The sequence below is a fragment of the Ixodes scapularis genome, unplaced genomic scaffold, assembly GCF_016920785.2.
Source record: "Ixodes scapularis isolate PalLabHiFi unplaced genomic scaffold, ASM1692078v2 PGA_scaffold5__190_contigs__length_132052651, whole genome shotgun sequence".
NCBI lineage: Eukaryota > Metazoa > Arthropoda > Arachnida > Ixodida > Ixodidae > Ixodes > Ixodes scapularis.
In genome coordinates this window covers 71,833,250-71,860,738 of record NW_024609880.1, presented here as the reverse complement: position 1 = coordinate 71,860,738, position 27,489 = coordinate 71,833,250, and the positions used below count along the sequence as shown (strand labels likewise).

Genomic DNA, 27,489 nt, shown 5'->3' with positions numbered 1-27,489 from the left:
CAAATTTCTCTTTTAAAGGCAGACAAAATTCGCCGATACCGCGAACGACAGTTCTGAAATAGAGGTCCCACGCCCGTCGTCCGCTGCCATCGCCGTCCCTGCGAGTCCCACGATACGCGAAGCGACGCACGCACAGATTGCTTCCGGTTGTCTGTGGAACTTTTTTTTCAATCAACGTATTTGCAGCTTTTTAGAAGCCACAAAAAATCGGTTTCATATTTTTTTCTATTTTTAATATTGAGTGTGTGCCTTCAGTGACCCACGACTTTGATTAAATTTGGTGGTCGCATCGATACCTTAGAAAACGGCCCGTGACCGCGGAAAAGAGAGTGAGCGAGACTCGAACCGGCCAGTTCTTGATCGGCGGTTTTCGGGCGGAAAGAAACCGAATTTCGAGCCGTAAATTCTGTTCTGGGTAGTTGAGCTCTCATATGTCACGTACAACTAAAAACCTCGGCGAGCATAAATACCCTGTCAGTGTCCCTTTAACAATGCTCAGTAAATGAAAGCTTGAGCGTGACCAGTATTAAATTTAGGTCGACATCGTTATCATCGTAGCTACGATCATATCAACGCAGACTTAGTGGTAGGCTGCGGGTATTTCTAAAAATATATGCCGTAGTTAACTAATTTAAAATAGTGCCTAACGTTGTTTTCGCTTAAGTTGTTGAAACTAATACAAATCCGGCCTGAGCTCAACTAACTGGACAAGCTAACGTAGCGCCGTATTACACAATTCAACGGACGCTTAGAAAGGCACCAACATTCTGAACAAACTGCGGAAAACAATTCGAATATTAGGCGGTCACTGTTCTTCACTGCATGGAAAGTACTATGAAGTTTGCCATGTTAGTTCTTAAATTTAAAAAAAAAAAAAATTGCGGCGGCTTTGCTCGGCTAGGCCAGGATATACGTAGCGTGAGCTTATGCGCACAAAATGAGAGGCGCTATCAAGCGGCTCGTGTGCAGCGTCAGACTTGGCTACTGCGCAACGGAGGCGCACTGCTGGGCACGCGGCGCCGCCAGTGCGTCTGCCGCGGCTATGACGTCATTCCTCTGGAATGCGCTGACCGGCGAGGCGCGCGCGGCGGCGGCTCCGGTGCGCCAGCTGTGCGTCGTGTGACGTCGCTGCTCCTCGCGCCTGCGCAGCATGGCTCTTTGGGAGCCACGCGAAACTGCTCAACCTCGGCCGGTGTAGCTCACGCTACAATAATCTTGTTGGGGAATGTCTTTTTTAATAATGACATAACATTTACATTGACTGCCAGCATATTTTTATTATATCATTTATGGTTTGTGGGCATCTTTATACATTCCTTTCGTGCTTCTGTCACTGAATGTCGTGTTGTTCTTTTACTACATCATTACCAAGGTCAGTAATTTTGATAATCGTGTTGGTTCTTGGTGCGGCGCTTGCAAGCATTTTATTATGTCTACCTGCTGTCCGCAATTAAGCTGTCATATCTTAGTCAATTTTATAGTGTTTTCTAAGTGTTTTTTTTTATTTTTTTCATACCAATTTCTCATTTACATTGGGGTCTCTATTTCGTGGTTTTAATTACCTTTTTTGCAGATTCGTTTTGTACTTTTTTTTTATTTTTATATTTTACGTAGTCTCGTTTATTTTGGTTTTTACGTGCATCTTTTTTTTTTTCCAGATTCGTTTCATACAGTGTAATGCTGTCTGAAGGTAAATACTGCATAAATAAATAAAAAAAGATCACGTGAACCGGGAGATTGGTTGTACCATAAATACGTTTCTATAAATGCGTTCCCATAATTTAACAACCATTCATTGTCGAAAGCAAGACAACCCTTACCCGATTTTTTTAACAGAAATGGGAAAACACGGACGATACTGCCCTTACGGCCAGTTTTTCAGAATTTACTACCGTAAAAAGAAAATTGACAGCGTCACATAGCGTAGTGTGTTAAGACAAAAATAGAAATTCAACATTTGTTTTATAGCGAAGTAGTTTTCCGTTGAAATATACCATAATATTGAGTGACTGTCTGCTCCTTCATGATAAATTTACGCGGCTTGACACAGATAATTTGTTCTTAAAAATTATCTTTATTTTTATTTAACTCAAAATTTCTCACCTCATGGGTCTTGAGAGCCTCCAGGAAACTTTTGTACGGCATCAAAGGATCAGTTAAGATTATTTTTGCTCCTAAAAACATCCAAAACATGGCTATCGCAAAACCCGCCCCGTGGGTAAAAGGATTCCAGCAAAGGAAAACATCCTCTTCAGTGCAAGTTCCAGCAGACCTGAAATCCAGAAAAAAAGTTGTATAAACTCAAGAATGATAAATACAGCCGCCTGAAATCTCAAGGAAAGGTTTCTCTGCCACCCAAAACTCATTTTTACACTCTTTGTAAATGGTAATATATTGTTAATCTAATGTAATATTGTAATATAAAGTAATATATAGTAGTCCGGTAGGATGCAGAGAAGACAAAACAGAACAGGACAAAATATGATGATAGAGCACGCAGATAAATTACGGAAGAAGGGCCAGCACGTGGAACCTCGCTGTATGGTCGTGCGCACCAATAGACGGATCCCACTAAGCGTTCCAAGCATGCACGACGCCGCCATTACTGTAGTTCATAGGAGGCAGTCGCCAGTTCACGAGACAGCTCGTACCGCCTCGTGCTTTGCTCTCGCGCAGGCCCTCGGCGGGGTCGCCGCGCGTGCAGAAAGACTACATCTCCCACGATGCATGGCGGCAGCGGTGGCGTAATAAAACCGGCTGTGAGATCGGTTTATTCCTCGTCGTGTTCTTGATCTTCTTTACTATACAAACTTTTCTTTAGAATAAATAGGCTCACAAAACGTGTAGAAGTCAACTAAACAAACAAACGAACAAACAACACATAAAAATACGCACCCATGTTTGTTTTGCCTGCTTTGATTTTTAGATGGGATCTGCTTAACAAGACTTGAGTGCCTCTGCGCAATGTGATTGATTTCGTAAGATAATACATAAAGATACGGCTTCCCCCACGGCTTCACACCGTTATGAAATGTTTTAAGCAGGGTAAAATTTACTTGCTGTAATTCATTAGTGTAGACCGCATATAACGTATGTCGCGGGAGTCGCGAAAATCCGCACTATAAGCGGTACCGCGCTATAACCAAAATATCAATTTTTCAGGCCAAAATACATGCCATGAGACAACTTACCTTCGTAAAACAATTTATTTTATATTAGATGAAAAATATAGCTTAGTTTGAGGAAAGTCTTTCCGCCGTATTCATAAACGTTCCCCCACTCGACTCCAAACTCGACTCGACTTGAGTGGAGTATGGACGCGCGACTCCACTCGAAGTGCCATTGGTATTCACAGACGCGAATCGGCACTCACTCGAACTCGAGATTCCGTTCTCCACTCCAACAAGCTTGAGGACGTCTGGGAGCGAGAATATAGCCAAAAGTTTGATTCAAAACACCATTTTCACGTGAAAAATAAATATATTCGTTCGTGTTATCTAAAAATGTGTACCATACAAACATCGAATCAGTGAACTACGAAGTTTTATTAAGGCAGCGTAACGATTAGACGTTTTTGAGCGACAAAACGGACAAAGTCGTTATCTTGTCTGGCAACAAGCGCATCGCTAGCTGCGTCTTGTCGTTCTCTCGTCGACAGTCGTCCATCTCACGGTTTGTCGATCTCGTCTCGGTCTTTCTTGATTTCGCCCCGTGCAGCCCTACCTCGCCGCCTCGCACGACGAATGATGGAGGACCCCAACGGCAACGACTCGGAAATGGCCGATTCCGAAGAGCGGGCAGGGGCTCGTTTTATTTATACTGCGGAGGAGAAGGCGCTCCTCCAAGCGCTCGTAACCAAGCATGCACGAATTCTGGAAGGCAAAAAGACAAATAACTACTCGAAGGAGGCTAAACTTAAAGCTTGGGAGAAACTCAGCACCGAGTATAACAGCCAGCCAAACGTCCGCCCACGAAGCGCTAAGCAACTTAAGAAGCGTTGGGAGAACGAAAAATCCAGGTACAAAAAAACGAAGTCCGACGAAACGAGAGACATCCACGCCACGGGTAAGTCGACCATTTGCATATTTGGTAAACCGTTCGCGATGTGTAAAAAGTAAACATCGGAGAGAAGTCCTTTTCGGCCAGAACAATGCTATGTGCACGACGTCGTGCACCTTGTTGGGTCTCGTATAAAACGAATTGTTAAAACGAGTTGTACAAAGCTGTAGCGTAGCAAAGTCCGCTGCATACTCAGGCAGCAGATCCAGGTTCGATCCAAAGTGGGCCTACTACTTCTTTTTTGTTTTTACATATTTTTTGTAGAACATTTGGCGTTATTGACATTTCTATTTCTACAATCGCCTCTGAGAGAAAAAAAAAAAAGAGGTCCCCGCATCTTGCCGTAAGCCTATTCTAACAAAGTGCCCAGCTTTCAATTGCCCATAAGAAGGTTCCAGGTGGTTAAAAGTAGTCCTCCGCTGGGTTGTGCCAGATTCTCTCTTTGTTGGGTTCGCTCTAGTACCCCTAATAATTGTTTTTAACTCGCACGGAGGCATTTCGAAAATTCAGTGTGCACTTTGAATTGTTTGCCCCATACTTTGCTCACTCTCTCTCCAATGTGAGCTTCGAATTCTTTGGTTTCTGTCACAGGAGGTGGGCCAAGAACAAGCCGGCCGATGAGCCCCTCACTCATCCTTGTGGGAGCGGCGGCAGACCACATGGAGACAGTGGTCACAAATCTCTGTGACAGCGACAGGGCAAGAGACCGGCCAGTGCTGTCGCTGCCTCCGGCCGCTATGTTTGAGGCAATGGTGCGAGGCACTGAAGGCGACGACAGTCACGCCCGCTGGAACGACGTGCCAGGTAACTGGGGTCTTTTGGATTCGGACAAATTTGCACGAACATGTCGAGGATGAGTACTGTGAGCCGTAACATGTCTACTTGTATTTGCGACTCGTGTATCATTTTAACAACAAACCTGGAAGAAAAAAAAAAGCAGGCACCCAAGCCTTTTTCTTTTATTGCTCGGCAACATCTACACTATTGTACATATCTTCGAAGTTTCAAAATTGAAAATGCGAGCAGTGGGTCGCGACGTAGTACTGTAAATTGAAACCAAAACTAGTGGTTAATAGACCTGTTGCAAAGCGTACAGCGCCACGACGGCAGAGAATTTTGGGAAGACTCGGTGCAGATCACGTGCCTTCTCGTTGCGCTTCCGCGACAGCGAGCGAGTTGCGGCAGCTGCCGCCAGCAGCAGTCGCAGCCATCCGCCAAACCGTCGTTGGCGGCGTACCGCATCTGTGGCAGTGTAAGCGCATCTCTACAGGTGAAGCTATTCACCTATTGAAATACTTCATTCATCGCAACTTACCATCACGTCTTGCAGTGTCACCGAATCCACTTATTTTGCACCGCAACCGTGGCACAGTTCGACTAGGCTCAACAAAGAGTTTGTGTAGCAATCGACGGAGCCGGTGCAAAGGAGAGGGATAAGAAAAGGGCAGCCTGACAAAAGATAGCCAATGAGATAACCTCTCGCATTTCTGTGCACCTGCGTGCGTATGCCACATGGTAGCAGGTGGAAGAACAATGGGAGGGGCGTACCTAGGACTCTCAATATTCGTCTCGTGGCACGCGCGGGCTTATGGGATTTTTGCAAAGGGTCTATTGGTATCGAGAAGACATTGCGGGGCACCTCTCCAATTTGAGCGCTTCTAGTTATAAAATTTTTTTATGGAGATATTTTTTTTGCCGAGCATTCATCAGCGATTGTAGGTCTTTTTTCCCAAAATTCCTTCATGGAAATATAGTGCTTGCGACGCATTGCACTAATCCATTTTACAGCTGCTATATATTTCATGGAAAAGTATGAAAGGTGACAACCACAAAAGTCTTGTCCCATTCACGAAAAATATCTAGCACAACAACAATGAGCCACATCGTAACACTTGCACTGCTGTTACGGGCAACAAAAAGAATGGAGGGACACAAATAAATCTCTCTGCATTCTGCTACTACAGAGCCTCCGCTGTTGTCAAGGTTGACAATGTAAACATTGCTCATTGGAGGATCAGTTTAAGCTGTTAAAAAATTAATTACTCATTCAGGGAAGTATATAATATTAAGATTTTCTGCTAAAGATGTGTTTAAATCCAAATGCTGATTTATTTGTTTTCCTGGAGATACAATCTGACAAGACAACCCATGTTGTAACATAATTTAAGGCAACAACCCAGGAACGGGAAAAAAAACAACAGCACAACACACGAGTCTCAAACACAGCTGTGGGGGCTTGGAGACCCTATACACCAACTCATCTCTGTTACGTCACGACGCGGTGGTGGCGCGTCGGACGCACTTCCGGTCTGGAGCTGTGGGCAGATGTCCCCATGTGAGACGTGTATTCCTGCCTTGTTTTCAAAGAAACCAGGCAAAAACCTGCCTTCTTGTCAAAACGCCGCAACTGGGGCAGTGCCGAAAGGGTGGAGAAAAGTTTTAAGGTCAGTTCTCATTCGCTCGGTTCGTCCCACGACGTGGAAATGTGCCGTGAAAAGGGAAAACCAGACGCCTTCGGACCACGATTGCTTGGGCGTGAAGCACTTTGGGCTGAATTCACGGATACTTGTGGTCGTCAGATTTATTTGCTTTGTTCCAACATAAACGCCGGAAAACCGTCAAGTTGTACGGACCACTTGCGAACTACGTTCAGTGCGCATTCAAGTTCAAGCGGCCGCGTGGTCGTTCGAACTGTCGTCTGCTCTTTCAAACGTTTCTGCTTGTCTGCTCTTTTAGACGACACCGGCCCGTAGATCAAATCTTGGCTCGGTACTTGCGATAAGAAGTAAGCACAGGGCTCAAAAGACTTAAGTTTTAAAGTTGGTAAGCAGACTCGATGTAAACAGTAGATGCAAGGAGATGTTGATCATTGTTACCAGTGGCCATCACCGACTTCTTATGCCTGATTCACTTGGTCCGTCCGATTCTGTTTGCGATTTTCAGTATCGACGTCGACCATCTGAGCTACGGTTCACGCTTTTGCAGTTCGAGTGACGTTGCGACTGAAATTTGCGAACAAAATGTCATCATGCGAATCAGGCTTTAGCGTCCATTCTGCGGCGTCCACGCGGAATGAATCGCCGCATGTCACATTATTCATGCGAAGTTTTGCGGCGTAACGAGCCTCGGTAATTTCACTGAGGCTGCTGAAGTAGTCAGACATTGCCAGTAAAACGTCAAATCAACAATTCGAACGCCAAAAAGGGCAGGGGGACTCATACCGACGCGGACAACATCGCATTTCAATGGTTTGTTTATGGGCGACGGCGAGGTTCTTGCCCACACTCCATCGCGCATGCGCGGCGCCGGTGGCGTCCGCTGGGGGCGCTCCGGTTTGTTTGTAAACATGAGTACACACGAACCTCTGCGCAATAAATTTCAGCTGTGTTTGAGACTTGCGTGTTGTGCTGTCACTCTTTTCCCCGGTCTCGGGGTTTTCGCCTTAAATTTTTGTTAAACTTTCACCAGCTTGTTTGTGCCCCAACTTTTTGTTCACTGCTGCAAGTTAGCGACAAGCTTGCACATATTTGCTCTTAACAAAGTGTCTGCCATAACAACCGTCTGAGTGTACACATGTTGTGGTGTCCCCTTTGAGGAAGGTTTACATAGTGCAGTTACTCTTGTTTGTTTCTCAGATAGGAATTTGATCGCATCAGCTGTCCGACTTGGCAAAGTCTGTCGTTAACCAACTGAACAAAACATGCTATCGGGGCAAAAACGCATGTAGTCAAAGCACGACGTGAAAGTTGAAGCAGAGGGACACAAATTATATGATAATGCAACCGTAAACCATCCACAGTGCTAGAACTGGTGCAGAGCATAACCCATCGGACACGCTTTGTAGTTTGCCAACGCCTAGCTTTGAACATTTCTGCGAAAGGCCCATGTGGCTGTTGGACCTCTTCCCCTGTGTACCTGCTCTTCCCCTAGCACTCACAGTGCCAATGTGTTTTGCATGCCCAGATGCTCCTGAGCCGTCCGCCTCACCTCTCCAAGAGAGCAGCGTTGGAGCTGCGTATGCGACTCCGCCGGCAAGGGGCATTACCTGCCCCCGTGCTGAGCTGCCAAGCGGGGCATCCAGAAAAGCTGGGAACCGCATCGCGGCATTAGAGCGGATCCTGGCTCCCGAAAAGGATGCCCGTGTCGACATCCTCGAGAGGGAAGATCGGCGAAAGGAGGCGCAACATTTAATGGAGATGCGCATACTCCGAAACAAGTTGTTTGAGCAGCGACGACGCGGACGGGCAGAGTTCCAGCTGCTCCAGCTGGAGAGAGAGATAAAGGTGGAGCAGCTGGCAGCCCTGCGCTGCAAGCAACAAGGGTGTGGGAATCATGATTAAATTTGGGTTCTTTCAGTTTAGTAGCATTCTGAGGATTTACTTATTTTAATTATGTGCGCTACATTGTAGTGAAACGGTAGAACCAAATGTGTTTTGCGTATTCGGAAGTTGAATGAAACAGCACACTAGAATCGAAGGAAAGGGCAGGTCTTTCATTAGCTCTGTGCTGGCCACAAGTCTTTCCCAGAATATGTTTAAATGACCGAATACCCGGAATTTGATTTAAGAATCAATTTATTCGAGAGCTTACTACTGGATTTGTGTCCGAGTATTTGCACGGGTCAGTGACGGGTCAAGAACGGAGTACAAGCTGGAGAGGAGAAATAGGACGGAAGCTTTAAGTGGTGAGGAGGTTTCTCCTCTCCACCTCAAGCTTCTGTCTGCTTCCTCCTCTCCAGCTTGTACACTATCCTTGACCTGTCATTGACTATAAACATGTGCTACTGGTTAAATACCCCTATTGGAAACACAGTCCGATGATCTGTGTGCGTTTCAGCGAGCCGTTGATTGTGTCGACAGGGTCTGGAGGTGATGGCAGTACATGAGGACGCAGCCGCCTCCGGCGTCGGGGTACTGGTGGAGAGGGTAGAGCAGGTGGGCATGGCTCTTTTCGCAGCAGGGCCAGGTTGTGCAGTGCAGCACAGGCGGTGATGATGAGGGCTGACCGTTCCGCCTTGTACTGTAGCCGCATGTCCAGGCATGGGAAGCGTCGCTTGAACACTCCAAATGCCCGTTCGACCGAGTTCCTTGTTGTTAGGTGAGCTGCTTGGTACCTATATGGTGCAGCATTGGTAATGGAAGCAACGTTGCAAGATAAAGGTCTTCAGGTGTAAAAATCGCCACTGCTGCAACCATCAGTATGGTTCAGTAACCTGTACAGTGCGGCCCATCCATGCTAGCTGCATTTTCTATTGCGTACCAGAGGCTACTGTCCTCCATACAGTGGTTTTGGCTGGTGTTTTCTACATTACCGTCTTAATTCAAGTTCTTGGCCCTAGTCCAATTCTAGTGACAAAAAGCAACAATTGACACCGACTAACTGTGACGAGGAAGAACAACAAATGTTCTCAAGGAAAATAAAAATAGAATTAAAATGTTGTATGCTACATACTTTTAAAACAAAAATTTGTCCACAGGAAGTGAATAATGCCAGCTTTTTTTGCCATACAAAGGCCCAAAGGTCATGAATCTAGCTGTGACAAAGATTTGCAGAACTAATAGTAACCAATAGGAACACTGTGGCTACAGCATCACTTCTTGTTAGCTGTTCTGAATTCCATGCCATTATTTCTTCCAACAAACTAGTACATGCCTGCCCTTTGGGCTGTTGGCTACACCTGGGCTGGTCAGGGGCGTCAGAAGAAATGACATGCAGGCATAGCCTGCATCTCCGAGCAGCAGGCCAGGGATGCGCCGATTCTCGTACAGGACCCTTGCACGACTGTTATCGAATATCCTGCTGTCATGCACGGAGCCTGGCCATCTAGCAACAAGGTCAAAAAACTGCAGCTGGGGTCCTGTGATGGCCTGTGGATAGGAAGGAGCAGTACAGGGATGAGCAGGTTGCCATGATATGAACACAAGTGCTCAAGCTGATATTTCTACTATGATTAGTATATTTTTGACAAAGTGCATCCGCAAGCTTTGGAAATTAACTAGCATTTGAGTTCTCGCAGTTTTATGTGACGTAAGCTTCAATGTGGCTTAATTCCTAGGTTTTTCACGCGGTATAATAGAAGAGAATTTGAGCACGGGATAAAATCTCCCTAATATTTTCTTCGAAAAGTATAATTCAAGGGGAAAATACTATGAAGCATGAGCGTTTGCTATAAAATAACAAAAGCCATCTCGGCACCCAATCAAATGTATGTTTCCAAACACACAATACATAATTCTTGGTTTTGAACCCTCTCTAGCTGGCCCACCACCACTCTGCACTGTCGCAGAGTGCAGATCTCTTCACAAGTTCTAGTATATATCAGTCACAATATCGCCGAGCTTTCCCGTGCGACGCCGCGTCTTGGCGTGCCGTTGTTTTCAACTTTTTCGCTGTTGCTAACAGCACAAACAGAAGGGAACTTACCTGCACGTTGAGGGAGAAGAACCCCTTCCTGTTCCTGAAGACTTCCCCATTGGGACCGCCAGGTCCCTTTATTTTGACGTGGGTGCAGTCGATGCACCCAGTCACACTGGGAAACTTCCCGATGTTGTAGAAATCCCGCATGACCTCGTCGCAGTCGCCCTCCGGGAAATCCACGAGGCGGGGGAAGAGAGTCTCGGCGAGGACCCGGGAGACGCGCTCGATTACGCGGCACACCGTCGGCTGCGACACGTTTACGAGGTCGCCCGTGACTACTTGAAAAGTCCCGGCGCCATAAAATCTTAGCGCTACGAGGAGCTGGAGCATCGGGGACAGTGGCAGGCCGCGACTGCTCTCGTTTGCTTCCAGCGGCAGGCACTGCAGGAGGCTTACAACTGTCGATTTTGTAAAACGATAGCGCACCAGGAATTCCCAATCGTTGAAATGCTCCAGCGGATTGAGCCGGTCCCGGCAACGTCGTCTCGGCACATCGACGTCCTGGTCGGGGTCTCGGTCGTCGTGAAGAACTTCGTCCGTTCTTAACACGAAGTCGACGAAGTCGGCGAACGATCCGTCGGCCGCCATGACACTGAACGCACTCGAGTGACTCGAGTGGCCGTTCAAGGTAGCTCCGGCGCAGACTCGAGATCTCGAGTAAATTTTGGAGTTTCGAGTGGAGATTTTGGAGTCGAGTGGAGTTTCGAGTGGAGATTTGTTTATGAATCGCAAAACCACCCTCAAGTCGAGTTTCGAGTCGAGTTTCGAGTCGAGTAGCGTTTAAGAATACGGCGGTTTATTTCACTTGACTAGTACACTTCCCTCTCAAGTGTGTCACGCATTTTGAAAGAAATGAGCGACTTTTGCCTGGTGCAGTGTTTTAACGGTGTCACGGGTTGCGGACGGACGTTGCGAGCGTTCAGGATTGCTAACCCTAATCACTTTTCTCCGGCGATGAAAACGCGTGAAAATTCGCAGCCTTCATACGGTACGCACCAGTAATACCTTCAACTTGAGCACAGTCATGAAATGCTCCAAATAAGAAATCCGGGCGATGTTCGAAAACACAAATGCTGAGAAAGCACCACTGTAGTCGAAGTAAACAAACACGATGACACGGGCGTTTCTGCCGTCTTGAAAGTGCCGCCATGGCATCGCTGCACGAGTAGGTGGATCTTCCCTTCTAGTATATACGTGCTGGGTTATCATAGCGACGCACGAGGAAAATTGACAGTCAAGGATAGTGCTATTGCGCGGAACGATAAGCTTCCACCACGCCGTCTACGTCGACGATCACAACCGACGCCATGTTTGCGGATAGAAGAAGTCGCCCCGCGACCGGCATGCAACGCGTGCGAACACTTCTCGACCTACGATTGGTCTGTCGTTGCGGTTTCCAACGCAGCGGAGCGACGCACGCACGTGAACGACACGTGCGTGCGTCCCTCCGTCGCTATGGCAACTGAAGCCTCTCTCTTCGCTTCTCCCCGCTTCTTCGAGCAACCTCCTTGCCCCGCGAGTGCCGCTTGCGGCTAGCGCCGTGCGCCGTTATCTTGGTTATCTAGTGTCGCACAGCAAAGCGTGCTCGCTGCGCCGGTTGGCGCGGTCGGTGGGCTGTTTCAGAAACCGCACTATAACCGGTATTTCCCTTCGCGCGCCTGGATTTTAAGCGGTATGTAATTACATGGAGTTCTATGGGAGGCGAACCGGTGGTTTAAAAAAGCCGCGTTATACCCGGTCCTGCACTATAAGCGGTTACGTTGTAAATGGTCTATACTGTATTTATATCAGACAGTTGATTTGTTTCAATATACCACTACGCATGTAAATAAAATATGTTAGTGCTCGATCAGGCTGCGAGAAACCCATACGCAACCTAGACGCTAAATCTATAACGGATCTCACGGGTTTCATTAATGAGATATGGCACAGCGGCACAGTCCCGCCAGAGTGGAAACGGACTAAAATGCTTTTTATACCCAAAACTGGTAAAAATCTCGACATCGATAATTTGAGACCCATTTCGCTGACGTCCAGCGTCGGCAAGGTGGTGGAGCACGTAGTGCTCAATCGTCTTCGGGACTACATGGAGGATCGGGGCTTTCTTCCCAGACTCCATGTTTGGCTTCCGCCAACACCTCTCGACGCAGGACATCCTTCTCCAACTCCAGTCGGAGGTAATCGAGCCGCGCCGAAACAAAAGGGTTGTGGTGGGGCTTGACTTGCACAGAGCCTTTGACAACATACGGCACACGGCAGTCCTGTCCAACATAAATAATTTGGGGTTGGGCGAATGCTTTTCGCGTACGTGCAGTCGTTCCTCGAAAACCGTACGATAGAAATTTCGGTCGCTGGACACACGTCAGACCCCATACTCACGGGGACAGAGGCACCGCGCAAGGAGCGGTCCTGTCCCCTATGCTCTTCAACATAGCCATGCTGTACCCCCCGAGTAAGCTGGCCACAATACCCAGACTCGGTCACTCTATTTACGCAGACGACATCACGCTATGGACCAACAAGGGCAGTGACGCGGACATGGAGGAGACGCTTCAGACAGCCATAGACGTCACATATGAATATGTCGCGAATTCAGGGCTCGACATCTCTCCGCATAAGTCGGAACAGCTAATCAAGAACGAGAGCACACGTCTCATGGACACAGAAGGCTCAGACAGCGACTGGACCTAAGGGTAGGCGACCAACCCATACCGGGGGTCAGAACCATCAGAATACTGGGCTTAATTTTTCATTGCTTCAAACCAAACACGGACGTAATGCTAAAATTACACTCGATCACCCACCAGACTGTTGGACTCATCAGACGCATATCCAACAGGCGCGGAGGAGCAAAGGAAGCAGACATTGTGAAACTCATCAAAGCTTTCGTGGAGTCCCGCTTCCTATACTCCTTGCCGTATCTACTATTACGAAAGACCGACAGGGACAAATGCGATCTGCTTCTCCGGTCGGCGTACAAATCGCCACTGGGCCTGCCCCCCCAAGCACCAACTGTCCGCCTCATGGCTCTAGGACTACATAACACAGTAGACGAGCTGCTTGAGGCGCACCGCTCTGCTCAGATGCTGCGCCTGGCGGGCACCAGAACCGGACGAGCGGTTCTCGAAAGGCATGGCATACCCACACCTCTATATACCGCATCTCTAATCATGCCGATACCAACCGAAATTAGGTCTCGGCTCAGGATCCCACCCTTACCCAGGAACATGAACCCGACCTTTCATATTCAACGCCGCAAAGCCCAAGCGGAGGCCGTTCACTAGCTGTACGCTGGGCGTCCTGACGTATACTTCGTAGACGCGGCTAACTACAGCGAACACCGGGACCGCTATGCCCTGGCCGTGGTGGATGGGACGGGGCGCATTGTAGTGATGGCCTCAGTCAAGGAGGATTCCCCCACCAGAGCGTAGGAAGCTGCAATCGGCCTGGCCCTGAACCACGCGTCCGAGTCGTTACGCACCATAATCTGTGACTCCAAGACGGCCATTCTCGGCCTCAGCTCAAGTCGCGTCTCTCGAACGGCAACAAAGCTCCTAACATTGAAATCATCCATCATCCCTCCAATCACGCACCCAATCACATTAATCTGATCTCCGGCTCATGAGGGGGTCGGTGGTAATAAGGCGGCCCACGCCGCGGCCCGAGATACGACTCGCCGGGCCGGGACATGCGGGGCGATCGGCGGGGCCATTCCGATTGCTAACGAGCCGAGGGATCTCCCATGGCATAAGGAACCGCTTCGTGGTTTCCATGAAATTTACACAACACTATAGATTACAGCGCCAGATATACCCACCACCACATAAGTCACTCAACAGACGCCAACGAGTATTATAGCGCCAACTTCAGACGAATACTCCTCCTAACCCCGCGACACTCAGACACTACCTCCCGGATCTGTACAAGGCCCGATGCACCAAGTGCTATGATCCAACAAAGGACGCCGACGAACACAACAGGGCCACGATCGAACATATATTCTGGTCCTGCCCGGCCGATCCCCCACTCTCTTCCCTCACACGACACTTGACACAACGAGACACTCAGTGGACGACCCTGCTGCTCAGCTCCGACTGCGTTATCCAACTCGCTGCGGCCTCAAGAGCCGAGCAAGTCGCCGCCCGGCCCAGTCCGCCCGGCCACTCTGCAGGGGAGGCACCACGCCGGCCGTAGAAGGAACCCACGTTCTGGATCTTCTTAGGCTTTTATAAATCTTATTCTCTCTATCTCTTCAACAGTTTGGTTGGGACACCCGTGTCAAAAATTAAACTTTACGCGAAAAAAAAAAATCTTGGAGCAATATTCACGGGCAGAGATTTATTTGAAATTCTGCGCGCAAAGTCCATGACGTCACGGGTCATTCCGGAATGACCATTTCGGTCGTGAAGGCGAAGCCGTTCCACCTCTCCTCCACGCGCCCGAAATGCCGAGAGAAAGAACAAGTGGAATGGAGGTGACTGCCGACTAAATCGCGTCTCGCGCCATTAATATTGATCTAAAAAATTGTTTTTTTCACGTAAAATTTATTTCTTGGCGCGCGTGTAACTCCCGGACTGTTAAAACAAACATGTTTTTCTTTTTAGTGGTTTTCTGAGCAAAAATATATTATGTACTCGTGCGTCTTTGTTACTTGACTTGAGAAACTATATATTCTGAGTGTGCCTGCTTCCGTACGTATATAGTGAAACAAACAAAAAGGCTGTCGGTATGACATAATATACTTTGTGTCTTCTAAAAACTGGTTAGCTTTCAACACTGTGATCAGCGCTCATACCTCAACGTGTGAAACGCTGAACAGTACCCCTTGTGCGAAATTTCCACGCCCTTCGGAAGACCCGTTGATCCTGACGTATACAGGATTGCCACAACCTCTTCTTCGTTGTCAGTAGGTACGTGGGGAGTGAATGAGGCATCTGAAAGTTCTTGAAACTGGAGAACATTGATGAAACCGGGCGCGCTTCCCACACAAAACAATCCCTGCGAATCAAAGAAAAAAAAGTTATCTATTAGTCGTTGTGCTTATTGCACGGTGAAACAAAATAATATAGATGCATTTGGCCAGTGGCAATAGAGATGTAAAGCGCTCAATATAGCGATGATATTTCGCACTTGGGACAATAAAACTGGTCTAAAGATTTTTTTTTGTTTACAAAAAAAATTAAATTGCGTACTAAAGATTTTTTTTAATTATTATTTTATGACGGTAACCGGCGGCATGTCAAATAAAAAGCACTTAGAATTACCAAAGTCCGGGCACTAGCATTTGTGCGTTATCACAATAATTAGGTCATGCGCAGAGAAAGGATCACGAGCGCTGCGTCGTGAGCAGAAGGGCTTCGTGTCCATCAGATTCGTCGAAGGACGCTCGGCTTAGGGACAAAGCGCAGCGTCGTGAGCAGAAGGGCTTCGTGAGTTGATATCATTCTGGTATGATGACGTTACAGGGAGGTAGAAGAGGCTGTTCTCATGCTTCAGTTTGGGTGGCGTTGGTCCCGTGCAGCTGTTGCAGTCCACTCCTTGGAAAGCCTTCTAGTTGGAGCACAGTTTGCAAAGTGTATCCCTCTATCCTATAACTGCGTACATTAACAATAATTACCTGGCCAGCACTGTCAAGTAAACAAAACAAAACAATTTGTTTACCTGGTAAAAACACAATTGCAAAAGTTTTTTTTTTTTTTTTTTTTTTTTTGTACGACGGAAGAAACATTTTACATCTAGTAGTTTACTTATAGGGAATAGAATGGGCCGAAAGATGGGTCGAAATTACTGCTGCCGCTGAACTAATTCTCAAAGAAATGCATTAGGATTTCGCGGAGCGGTTATATGTAAGAGGGCATGGTGAATGCAATCTCTGAGCACATCCTCGGAATGAACAACCCCTCTTCTCTCTGGTGCAAGCAGACCAAGAAGGACGTGCTCGCGATGCGCGTAAATCGAAGAGAGAGCCATTTCGTTGCGCGTATTTATTCAAAATGAACTTTTGTGTGATCCTCCGGCGAATGGATCTTGCACATGAGCGGCCTATGCAACGTGAAGTATCCCACATATGCCACCGTTTGAATGTTATGTAAACTCAACGTTCGCGGCTCCAACCGGGGCCTCCAACGTTCGCGCACGAACGCTGGAGGCCCCGGTTGGAGCCATAACACCTTGCTTTCGATCGGCGGGTATACATACGGTCCACGTACTGTTGCCTTCGGAGGGCCAATCTTTGCTCCCGAACGTCGGCAATTTCGTGCCACACGGCGCCGTCGGTCCTCTTGAGCCTTACGTTGCCGCGCACGTTGTGCAGACAGGGGGGACGACATCGTGCGCTTACGGCCCGGTGTCATGGTAAGAGGACAACGCGTCAAAAACGCGTGGCAGGTCGAAGAACGGCACCGTATCGTGTGCGTGCTGTAGTGCGTCCCAGGGTTTTAAATTGTGTTGTTTGTATGTTCAGACATCCTTGAAGTTGGTACGCCTCAATGGGTGACCTGTCTCAGAGCCGGAGATGAAGAAATTTGCCAGTGCACTATAACCGCTAACCTGGGGCCTTTAACATACACCGCGCAGTAGTGATTACGCAAATGCGTGCCAGTAAGAAACTAATCAAGATTGGAACGGGCAAGGGGTGGGGATCGAACCCAGGAGGTTCTGCAGCGCAAGCTTTCGTACGCTGCGAGTTCAGACGCGTTAGCCCACTCGGCCACCGATCCTTGCTAGAATGTTTTAATTTATTTTAGAATATTTTTTCTTGATAACTTGTTAATTAAAAATTCTGAAATTGACACCAGTGATGGTAATTTGTACACTTTTGGTTGCAATATTTGTTCGTGCGTTTGAAATTAGATTTTAAGTAACAAATTTTATTAGAGCTTGAAAAACTGCGTATTTAAAAATCTTGATTATATCATTATTATTAATAAAAATTGCGGCAATGTAGAAGGTCGCACTTTGTTTTCATTTTTGGCTTATGAAAAACTCTGACATCGTCATCAAGATAGACAAACAGTAAAACACTGGATGTAATATAAAGCACTGCACACACTTTTGATCTCTGACTCGGATTCCGTCTTTGGTTTTAATGAAACCTTTCGCGAACGCGAACCGACGTTATCAGCTTTCGAAACCCCGAGAAACGGCACATAAATTCCCCTGTCCCATGTCCCATGGAAGGAAGCCTCTAGCTTGTAGACGCGAAACAAGGAATAAATTCCCACTGGCTGCGACGCGTCATATCAGATGCTTCGTCACTGAAGCCGCCGGTGCCGTTCAAGGTGAAAGCGGATGCGCCTCAGAAAAATATAAAACGCAAAGAAAAGCACAGCAAACGCAGATGCATTGTCAAGAAAGCCGTGGAGCCGGGGGGGGGGGGGGGGGGGGGGGCGTTGCGCCTGAGCAGTGAGGGAGTGTGATATGACTGCCGGAGTGCAGTGTGAAAAAGGAAGTCTTGTCGCGCTGCTTGTAGGAATGTGCTGCGTGTACGAAGACTTTCGCATTCTTACAAGTAAGCAGTCTTAAGTGTCTTCTTAAATTTTGTAGTGAGAAAAGCATTTCTTTATCTATACGTTTTGTGAACATATTCTTAACTCATCCCTCGTGGCAATATTCTGTCAAATTTTGAATGATTCTGTTATTCTTGCGCATGGAAATGATGTTAAAACAATGAATCATCTAAATACTCCAAAGCCCATTAAAAGGCCCACAGTTCATTTTTTCACATGAAAATTATCTGGCCGAGAGAGGGCAGCAAAAACACAAACATCAGAGTTCATTTTTTGCAACAAATACAATGTTCTATGTGACCTCTAAAGTGTATCAAAGACCCTGTCCGTAAAGGGACACTGAACTTTCCAAAATAATTTAATGCGAAAGCATTAATTATCCCGTGGAGCGGAGCCGGCGACGTCAGTAACCGCGAAAGAACGCGAAAGAAATGCCCATTTTACCATTGGCTGTGCGCAACGGCTCCTAGATAACCATTGGCGGCCGCTTCACGAGATCGCGCGCTCGGCCGCCGCTCTCGTGTCAGGCATCGCCGGAGTGGGGGAGGGGAGGAGGGCTGCGGCTGCTTCTGCTCCTCTCGGCAGCCAAGGAACATGGCTGCCCCTGAGGCATCTATATTGTCGGCGGCTGCAACCTCGGCAGTAGCGAAACGTGACAGTCCACGCCTGTAGACCGCAGACGAACGAAGGGAGCAGAAGAACGACATTCATGCTTTCGCATTCCCAACTCATGAGAAGTGCTGAGGTGTCCTCGGAGTTCTTTCGAAGTGCCCGGATTGGACACGTATGTCACAAATAAAGTTTCGGCGAACAACTTTTTTGGCTCAATAATTACGCTGTGAGATACATCTTGAGGTACATCTTGAGGTACGAAAGGATCCGTAATTAACATATATGCCAATAAATTACATCCAGAACAAAAATTAGTTTCAATTTGTTCCTGGAATGAAACGTGCTTTCTCGCGTAAATAATACCATAACCATTTCTTTTTCAGGATAAAGACGTCACCAGCGCTCACCACACCCCAGCCTCCTCGTAACAGCAGGAATAATTTGTGTCACTCAGTGAAGCCATCACAGTAGACAGGCTCAGCAACTAGTATACCGGCAGACATCTCCGACTTTCACTTTAACCTCCATTTTGGAGAACGAGTTCCGCCACCTATAGTAAATTGGAGTCACGAATGAGACTCTGGTGCATCCTAAAGTCCATGTATCTGGGAAATGTGGCGCATTCTCTTCCCTCCTCGAAAAAACCCTCCTTACTCCACCTCTAACTTCCGGTTTGCGACGGAGGCGCCTTCTGGATGTTCCCAAGCGTCTCGACGTCTCGGTCAGCTGCAGCGGCGCGATGCCGGTCGTGTGGACATTTTAATGCGAAAGAATTAACTGTCCCATTGAGCGAGCCGACACCATCTGCTTTTAAGCCGCGCCAAACGGCACCTTAAATCCTTGCTCCAAGTGAAGCCAGCTCCCTGCTATGAAACCAAGCAAAAAGCCTAGCCGAACGGCACCTCGTTTCCCCAATCCCAAAAGGAGCAAAGTAAAGCTGATGGATTTCGGCTTCGGTCCCATTGGCTGGCGTGCGTCGACGAGGCTCCCATTGGCCGCAGCGCCTCAGTTTCAACGACGGCCACACCAGAGCGCGCCCGTAAAACCAAGCGTTCAAGGTCAGAGCTACGAGGAGAGCTGGGAGAACGCTCGCACGGCCGACGCGAATACACCGCAAGCGAAACACGGGAGCGGAAGAACGGCACACATGCTTTAGCATTCACAACCATACCTCGAGAGACCTCAATCATGAGGGCCCTCACTCACCCTCACTCACCCTCATCTTCATAGGTGAGGTGAGGGTGAGTGAGTATCTGTACCAGGAAAATTAATGAGTGTGAGGGTGAGTGAGAGCTGTGAGGGTTATGAGGAGCGTGAGGGCGGTGAGTGGCGTGAGGGGCGTGAGGGCCATGAGTGCGTGAGGGGCATGAGAGGTATGAGTGCGTAAAACCCGTGAGGGCGGCGAGTGCGTGAGGGGCGTGAGGGCCATAAGTGAGTGAGGGGCGTGAGGGGTATGAGACCGCGAGGGCCGTGAAGGGTATGAGTGCGTGAGGGGCGTGAGGGCGGTGAGTGCGTGAGTAACATGAGGGCCGTGAGTGAGTGAGGGGCGTGAGGGGTATGAGTGCGTGAGGGGCATGAGGGCCATGAGAACGTGAGGGACGTAAGGGCGGCGATTGGCGTGAGGGCCATGAGTGAGTGAGGGGCGTGAGGGGTATGAGACCGTGAGGGCCGTGAGGGGTATGAGTGCGTGAGGGCCATGAGTGCGTGAGGGCGGTGAGTGCGTGAGTGGCGTGAGGGCTGAGGGATATGAGTGCGTGAGGGCCATGAGTGCGTGAGGGCGGTGAGTGCGTGAGTGGCGTGAGGGCTATGAGCGCGCGAGGGGCGTGAGTGTTATGAGTGCGTGAGGGGCGTGAGGATGGTGAGTGCGTAAAGGGCGTGAGGGCCTTGAGTGAGCGGGGGTGGTCAGTGCGTGAGTGGCGTGAGGGACGTGAGGGCCATGAGTGCATGAGGGCGGTGAGTGCGCGAGGGGCGTGAGGGCCATAAGTGCGTGAGGGCCGTGAGGTTCAATGAGGGTGAGTGAAGGGCTGAAGGTGAGTGATACCAACACCTTCTAGAGGAGCAGGCCGTAGCGCTCTTCTCGTGACGTCGCAAAGGAAGGCCATCGGGGGCGCGCGTCGAGGCGAAGGCAACGCGCGTGGATCGACCGTCGTAACGCGCTTTTAGTCACATACGCGCGTCTTATTAGCTAAAATGAAAGCTGCACATAGCAACGGGTCTAGAAAACATTTCATTACACGGGCAAAATATTACACCGCTAAATAATTGGTATGAAATGGCACGAGGTTGGCGTATATGAGAGAACATTGAGTTACGCAATTACTGCTGCAGGAATGCATATTTTATAGACAAATACTCCGACAAAATGGCGAGACACGCAGTGATTGGACACAGCAAAACAGATCACAGTTGAAAATCAGGTGGATGTAGTCAACGCGGACACAGCAAGACGAGTGTCACTAACGAGTATGTAAGCGATGTTACCGCGTGCAGTCACTGAATTCTTGCACCATACCCTGGCCACATGGCAAATGTAATGAAATGTCGATTGAATGATATTATAGGGACGACAAATGAGCTTGCGACGCTCGTACAATCACTCAAGACCGCGAGCTGATTAAATCCCATATCATTTAATGAAAATATAGTAACTTTTCTGTGTGGCAGGGGTACTAAACTCACTATTTACAGTCAACTAATTCACTTCCTCCTGTGGGCTCGAGCTGCCTTGGTACAAAATATAACTTATTTTGTATACAACAATACTATTACCTTAATACAGTTAATTTTCTAGTATAAACGCGGTAACGGCAATAAAATAACATCAGTATAAATAAACACATAAGCACGAACAACGCACTTTGCACAATCACACAAACTTGTTATTCACCTTCCAGTGAAAACTAGAATATTACCACGCATATTTACAAACGTCGACGCAACTGCACACGGATAATGAAAAACAAGATGTCATTCTATCACATAAAAAATGACTGCAGTATTTTACTCGCGTCCCACATGACCAAGAAACTTGGAATACATTTTAGCGCTCAAAAACAAGGACAAAAAGACGAGAATCAAACACCACAAGCGCACTGTGGTGTCTAATTCTCGTCTTTTTGTCCTTGTTTTTGAACGCTAAAATGTATTCAAAGTTTCAAAACCAATTAGCCCAACAATCTACACTACTGACCAAGAAAACCCGTAAATAATTTGCTTCTCACCTGTCGATCGCATCCATATACGTCCCAAAATATCTGGCACGAAAACATTTGAACACGAACTTCTTTGTCGAGAGAGAGGTCTATCGATAATCGACTAGTGTCATCGTTGGGTAGTTGCCACACGTCACTCAAACTGTAGCAGGACTTGTTACACGAATCCACGTAAATGCCGTATATCAAGCGAACACAAAAAAACTATCCGAGACTGCGGTGGCGACAAAAAACGACGGGTAGGAGGATCACACACACACACACACACACACACACACACACACGCACACGCGCACGCGCACGCACGCACGCACGCACGCACGCACGCACGCACGCACGCACGCACGCACGCACGCACGCACGCTCGCACGCACGCACGCACGAGAGCAGCGGCAGCAGTGTGGGAAGCTTAACGTTGTCGGCCCATCTCTTGCTCGTGTGCGCTCCCTGCGGCGATGACTGGATTTTTTTCGGTTCCCTTCCCTCCTGAAAAACTCGGCCTTACTTTTTTAACAGTCAACACGTAAATTTACCAAAATCGGAGCCCGGACGAGGGAAGAAAACGTCGCAGCGAACCGGTTCATTCGAACAATGCGGGGAGCTGCGGGACTACGTGCTCTCAAGAAAAAAGGGTGTCAAGAGGTGTATTCTTACACCCTTCGTCCCATATAATACACCCCAGAATTTCGATTCGACGTACAGTGCCCTACAGTCGAACAGTGGGCCCGAAATTTTACGAGGGGCTTGATAGCCGTGTGGTACAACATTTTAAATAGCTAAAGTCCTTATCAAAGACCACAGAAAGTAAAGACCGAGTTTTTACAGTAGGTCCAAGAAAACCCCTATTATTTATTTCGTGTTCAGTAAAACGTACATTAGCTATTTTAATAAGTTGTACCACATGGCTATCAAGCCCCTCATAAAATGTCGGGCCGTCTCTTCGACTGTACGGCGCTGTATGTCAAATTGAAGTTTGGGGGTGTATTATATGGGACAAAGGGTGTAAGAATACACCTTTTGACACCCTTTTTTCTTGAGAGCGATGGGATAATCATGAATATAAACGTGGTACTTTCAACCTTGGCAGCGCGTCGTATATTACGTTTATATTATATAGATAATAAATTGTAGAAGACTGCGCTTTTAAAACATATATTAATGTCGGACAAACGCCCGTGCCACTCGACAAGAAACTTTTTTTTTTTCACGTCGATGCCAGAAATTTTTTTACGTAGTTGCGCCATGGACTTTCTTCTCCAACATTTTGACGTAACCACTCGGGGCGCTACGGCCTTCTCTTCTAGGAGGTGTTGGTGATACTGTGAGGATGAGAGTGAGTGAGGGGCTGAAGGCGAGTGGTGGCTGTGAGGGTGAGTGTGAGTGAAGGGCTTAGGTGAGTGCGGCTGTGAGGGTGAGGGTGAGTGAGTGCGACCTGAAATGCCGACCTCTCTTCACAACTCATAAGAAGTGCTTAGGTTTACCTCGAGCTTTTCTTGTCATATAAGTGTGGCAATGAGCTCATTTAGAGCCCGCATTCGCATCCGAACGCCCTGAAGCCGCTCTAGATCTGTTCGTCCAACCGTGGATCTCGAAAGTGCTTTGGGTAATCGTCCCAATCGTCCCTACCGAGTTACATCAACGGTCCGTGTCTCGTGGCTACCTGTCCGCCCCTTCGGCTTCACAGGAACCGCAAATCCTTTTCATTCATAATATCAACAATATCAAAAAATATTTTTATTCATGATATCAGATGATTTACTATTTATTTTTAATAAGTGGAGAAGAAGCGTACTCGTGCTTGTCGCGCTGGCTTCGTTCGCATCTATGTTGATTCGGGGTAAAGATATGTCCACATGCTCGCGTCCGCAGCCGCGAGAGCGTTGCAAGCTTATGAACTTGGTGCGAAACAAAGCGTGGTACGCGAGCACGTACGCCACACTTGACGAGCGAGCGTACTCCGCACCTCCGCACGCACCCGTAAGTGGGAGCGACGCCGACGCTCCAAGCGCGAGCAAGAGCAGGCCGTTTTGAACGACGCTTCTTCCAAGGCACGGGTGTCCGTGCATGCGAAGTCGGTAGTCTTGTGATCGCTACTACACCCCTAGCGCTTACGGTGGAATGCAGTGCATAACTCGATCTAAACAGCTGTCTTTTTGGATTCTGGCGAGCTTTATACAGAGCACATACATCGCATTACTTTGCGACTGCCGCCGGTTTGAAATTTTTTCGACCAAAGTGGTGAAGCAAGATCGTCCTTCAAGGTTCATTTCTCGCTCCAGAGAGAGCACTGAAAGGCTCTCCGGCCATATCTAGAGACGCGGCCGCCCATTAGCTGCGGCGTAGCAACAGTTTGGGAAAGTAATGGCGATCGAAAGTCTAAAACCGAAAGCAGCATGTCACGTGACGACTGGCCAATAGTGTGCGCGGCGGCTTGTTCAAAGAATGGTGTTACTTTTCCTAGGATAGAGGAGCTTTAGGGCATCCACACCCCTTCCGCCATCTGTCGGCGCTCGCAGAAAGCGTTTCCTTGCAAGTTGCCGCAGCCAATGCGGCCGCAGTCACCATCCCGTGGTGACGTTGCGAACTTTGGTTAGTCCAAGCCAGTCAGAGGTCAGCGCATGTAACATAACACTAATGCAAACGCAATAAAATCATTCATGGCGTTGCCAACGCGCAATTCGATAAATGGATAATAATCTCCCACCTTAATGGTTGATGGCATTACCACCTTGGCAGCATTTGATGCGTTTTCTTGGTCAGTTAGTAGGAAAGTGCACTGGCTGTCTTCAATTGTGTGCACCAGCTCCCCTATGAGAGTGACATCACATCATAATGCGTTTTCTTATTTTATTAAAAATGCTATAATTATAATGTTCAAATCAAATGAAGGCGTTGCGAGCACTCACTTGCAACGTAGGTCGTCTTTGCCATGACAAGCGTACCACCCGCGAACACAACCCCAAAGGCTGCCGCTACTGCTTCAACTGCGTTGCCAATATACGCACACACCCTGGAGCCCGGTTTTACAGCGTGTTCTTGGTAACCTACAGCGTATTTGCGTATCTTTTCCAACAGCTGATGGGCGGTCAAGCTTTGATGGTGGTCAACCTACAAGAAAAAGAAGGTAAACTGCTCCGAAAAATAAAGGTCTTTCGGTCGGTTTCTTGGTGCTTAAGCAAAACTCCATTTAATAAATTGGGCTGCTCCCATTTGTGGAATAATTTTACAACAAAAAATCAGCAAACTGACTGCTACAAGAATATGGTGGAGTAAAGTAACTTGTTCCTCCTGGTAATTTTGAACCTATATATCAATACTTATTAAGCTAATTCGCTCGATTTCTAGGAGCGTCAACCTACAATTAATATTTGAGGAAATTTATTTGTGATTCTTTTTTTATATCAGGACTCGACGCAGGCCCAGATGTCCAGAGCAACTATGAAACACGCTGCTTATTAAAAGCCAGAAAATGTGATCATAGTTTCAGAGTGGCCGAGCTAAACTTCCACTATATTTGGGAATAAACTGGGCGCTGGGCGGTGCGCGGTGTATTTTCTAATGAGCTGAACACTGCTATTTATATTTTTCTCAATGGCCCCGTATAGTAATCAATAATATTTATTTCTCTCGGTCTCCTAAGCTTGTTTATTTGTTTTGTTTTATTGAAACTTATTTTTTTTTTCATTTTTATAAGCTACCAGATTACTTTTTATTACTTTATTCGTACCACTCAATTAATGCTGCTAAATGTCACCGGACGAGGACTTAGGCGCCTAGACCGGCGCGGCATGAGGTACTGGTGAAACAGGCTTGTGTTTCAATTAAAGTCACGTAGTCAGAAGCTCGAGACGGTTCATCTTGAAAATCCACTCCCCGCACAATAATCAAAAACGTAATAAAAACCGGATTGAATTCAATAGCCTCGCATCACCATAACAACAGCGCAGAATATTCGGTCCTCTTATCTGCGTTATTATACGCTTTCTAATTACACCGCAGTGAATATAAATATAAACATACTCACAATAATTACCTTGGACGATAATTTCTTCAAGCGGTCTTCTATAAGTTGGGAAGCGTAGCTATTTCCAACGTCGAAGTCCGCGAGAGTTGTGTTTATCACTCCGTTCACAATCCTATCGGCCATTTTTGGGCGTTTTTTTTTTTTTCTAACGGTGTAAAAAGGGCACATTAATACACACTTCTTTCAAACAATAAAACTTGGTAAATAATATAACGCGGTTCAGTAAGGCGCGGTGAAGTGAATTTGCAAAAGCTCTCTTTATAGTTTTACTCTCGCGAAATACAGTCACCACCAAGACCAATATGGCCACTACTGATCTGTTAAAGTTATATGAATTTATGGGTACAAAAGATATAAAAAAAACAGCGCTATTTAAATCGAGGTGTTTCCTTTTCTTTGGAGAAAAACCCAGTTTACCGACATTTACGAGTGAGCTCAAGACAACGTACTCCACTCTGCTTCGAAGCCACTTTTAAGCTAGTGTGAAACACACCACTAGCTAGAAAATTATACAACATTTGTGCCCGTCCTAAATAGCATGCGGGCACACTTGTCCTCATGCGCACATAAACACAGTATCCAAGTGTGTGAGCTACGTGCATGTCGTATACGCCATGTCACCGCCAACGCTTGCTAAAACACTTGCAACAACAACGAAAAATACGAGTGTGCTTGAACTCTATGATGATTATATGACGTGGAATATTTTTATGCTCGCTACATTTTCATTTTCATTTTTGTACGAGTCTTTTCATCCGCCTGCTCACATGTGGAAGCCATGGTGGGAGACTAAAAGAGCACGCACTCTCAGCGTGATTTCTGAAAGAACCTTCTCCCAAAACACGGTTTTGTAGATCAAGGCAAGCAATGTCATCTCGCGGGTTACACCGACCTTTATGCTTCTAAATTGAAACCACGACCACTTTAAGAGGATAACCCGTGAAATCCGCAAGCTACTAAGCTTTTGCGCTGGTCACGTAGAGTGGGCTCAAATATAATAATATCTAATATTTACTTCATTAAAAGGCGCCCTCAATATTCCCTAAATCAATTATAAACTCGAAAACGCAACTGCGAGCACATTTTGCAAGTATGCGCGGCCGCTCTTTGTCATGACGCCACAACAAGCATGGTAACGTCAGAGTCATGGGCGTTGACTTATTTCCGGCTTTGATCAACATGGTTGATGATGCGCACAAAGATCATCATGGAAGAGCTGAGCTTCTCTCAACGCCGTTAATCTTGTCTTTCTCACAACGAGGTTGTTTTATTGAGACAGCAGTGAGCTGTGGTGGCTCTTTTTGCGTGATGTTCGCATGTTTGAGTCTTCTGCTGTAGCGCATGCGCAGTTCGTACCGGAGAGCCAATCGTACCGTATCGGACGTGCACAAACTGTTCCCTAAAACTCTCTAATGATCGTTCCCGAGCCAATCCGGTTGCGGTTTCATCCGATAGAAATTCCGTAGAACAAAGCATGAAACAACATCATTAACATCATTGGCCACGGTACGCGATTATTTAGCTGGCCGTGACTAGAAGGAAATTACGTGTGCATCTAATTTATCGCACAGGGCGCAGAACTGTCTTAACAATCTCCGGGACGCTCTTGGCAAATGTCAAGACCGGATTCACGTTTTTAGGCGGTTTCATACGTCCA

At 47.4% G+C, this 27,489-nt stretch overlaps 1 protein-coding gene across 1 annotated transcript in view; it reads right to left on the bottom strand.

The window, feature by feature from the left end:
* LOC120839407 (luciferin 4-monooxygenase-like) overlaps window positions 1-25,955 on the bottom strand; it is a gene marked incomplete at its 3' end in the record, with an annotated part of 44,701 nt that extends 18,746 nt beyond the window's left edge. The window contains exons 1-5 of the mRNA XM_040209690.1: window positions 25,833-25,955; window positions 24,715-24,916; window positions 24,513-24,616; window positions 15,272-15,474; window positions 2,104-2,272 (exon numbers count right to left, since the gene is read on the bottom strand). Coding sequence (XP_040065624.1) covers window positions 2,104-2,272; window positions 15,272-15,474; window positions 24,513-24,616; window positions 24,715-24,916; window positions 25,833-25,955 — 801 coding nt within the window. The remainder of the gene's footprint in view (window positions 1-2,103; window positions 2,273-15,271; window positions 15,475-24,512; window positions 24,617-24,714; window positions 24,917-25,832) is intronic.
* Between the last annotated feature and the right edge of the window lie 1,534 nt (window positions 25,956-27,489).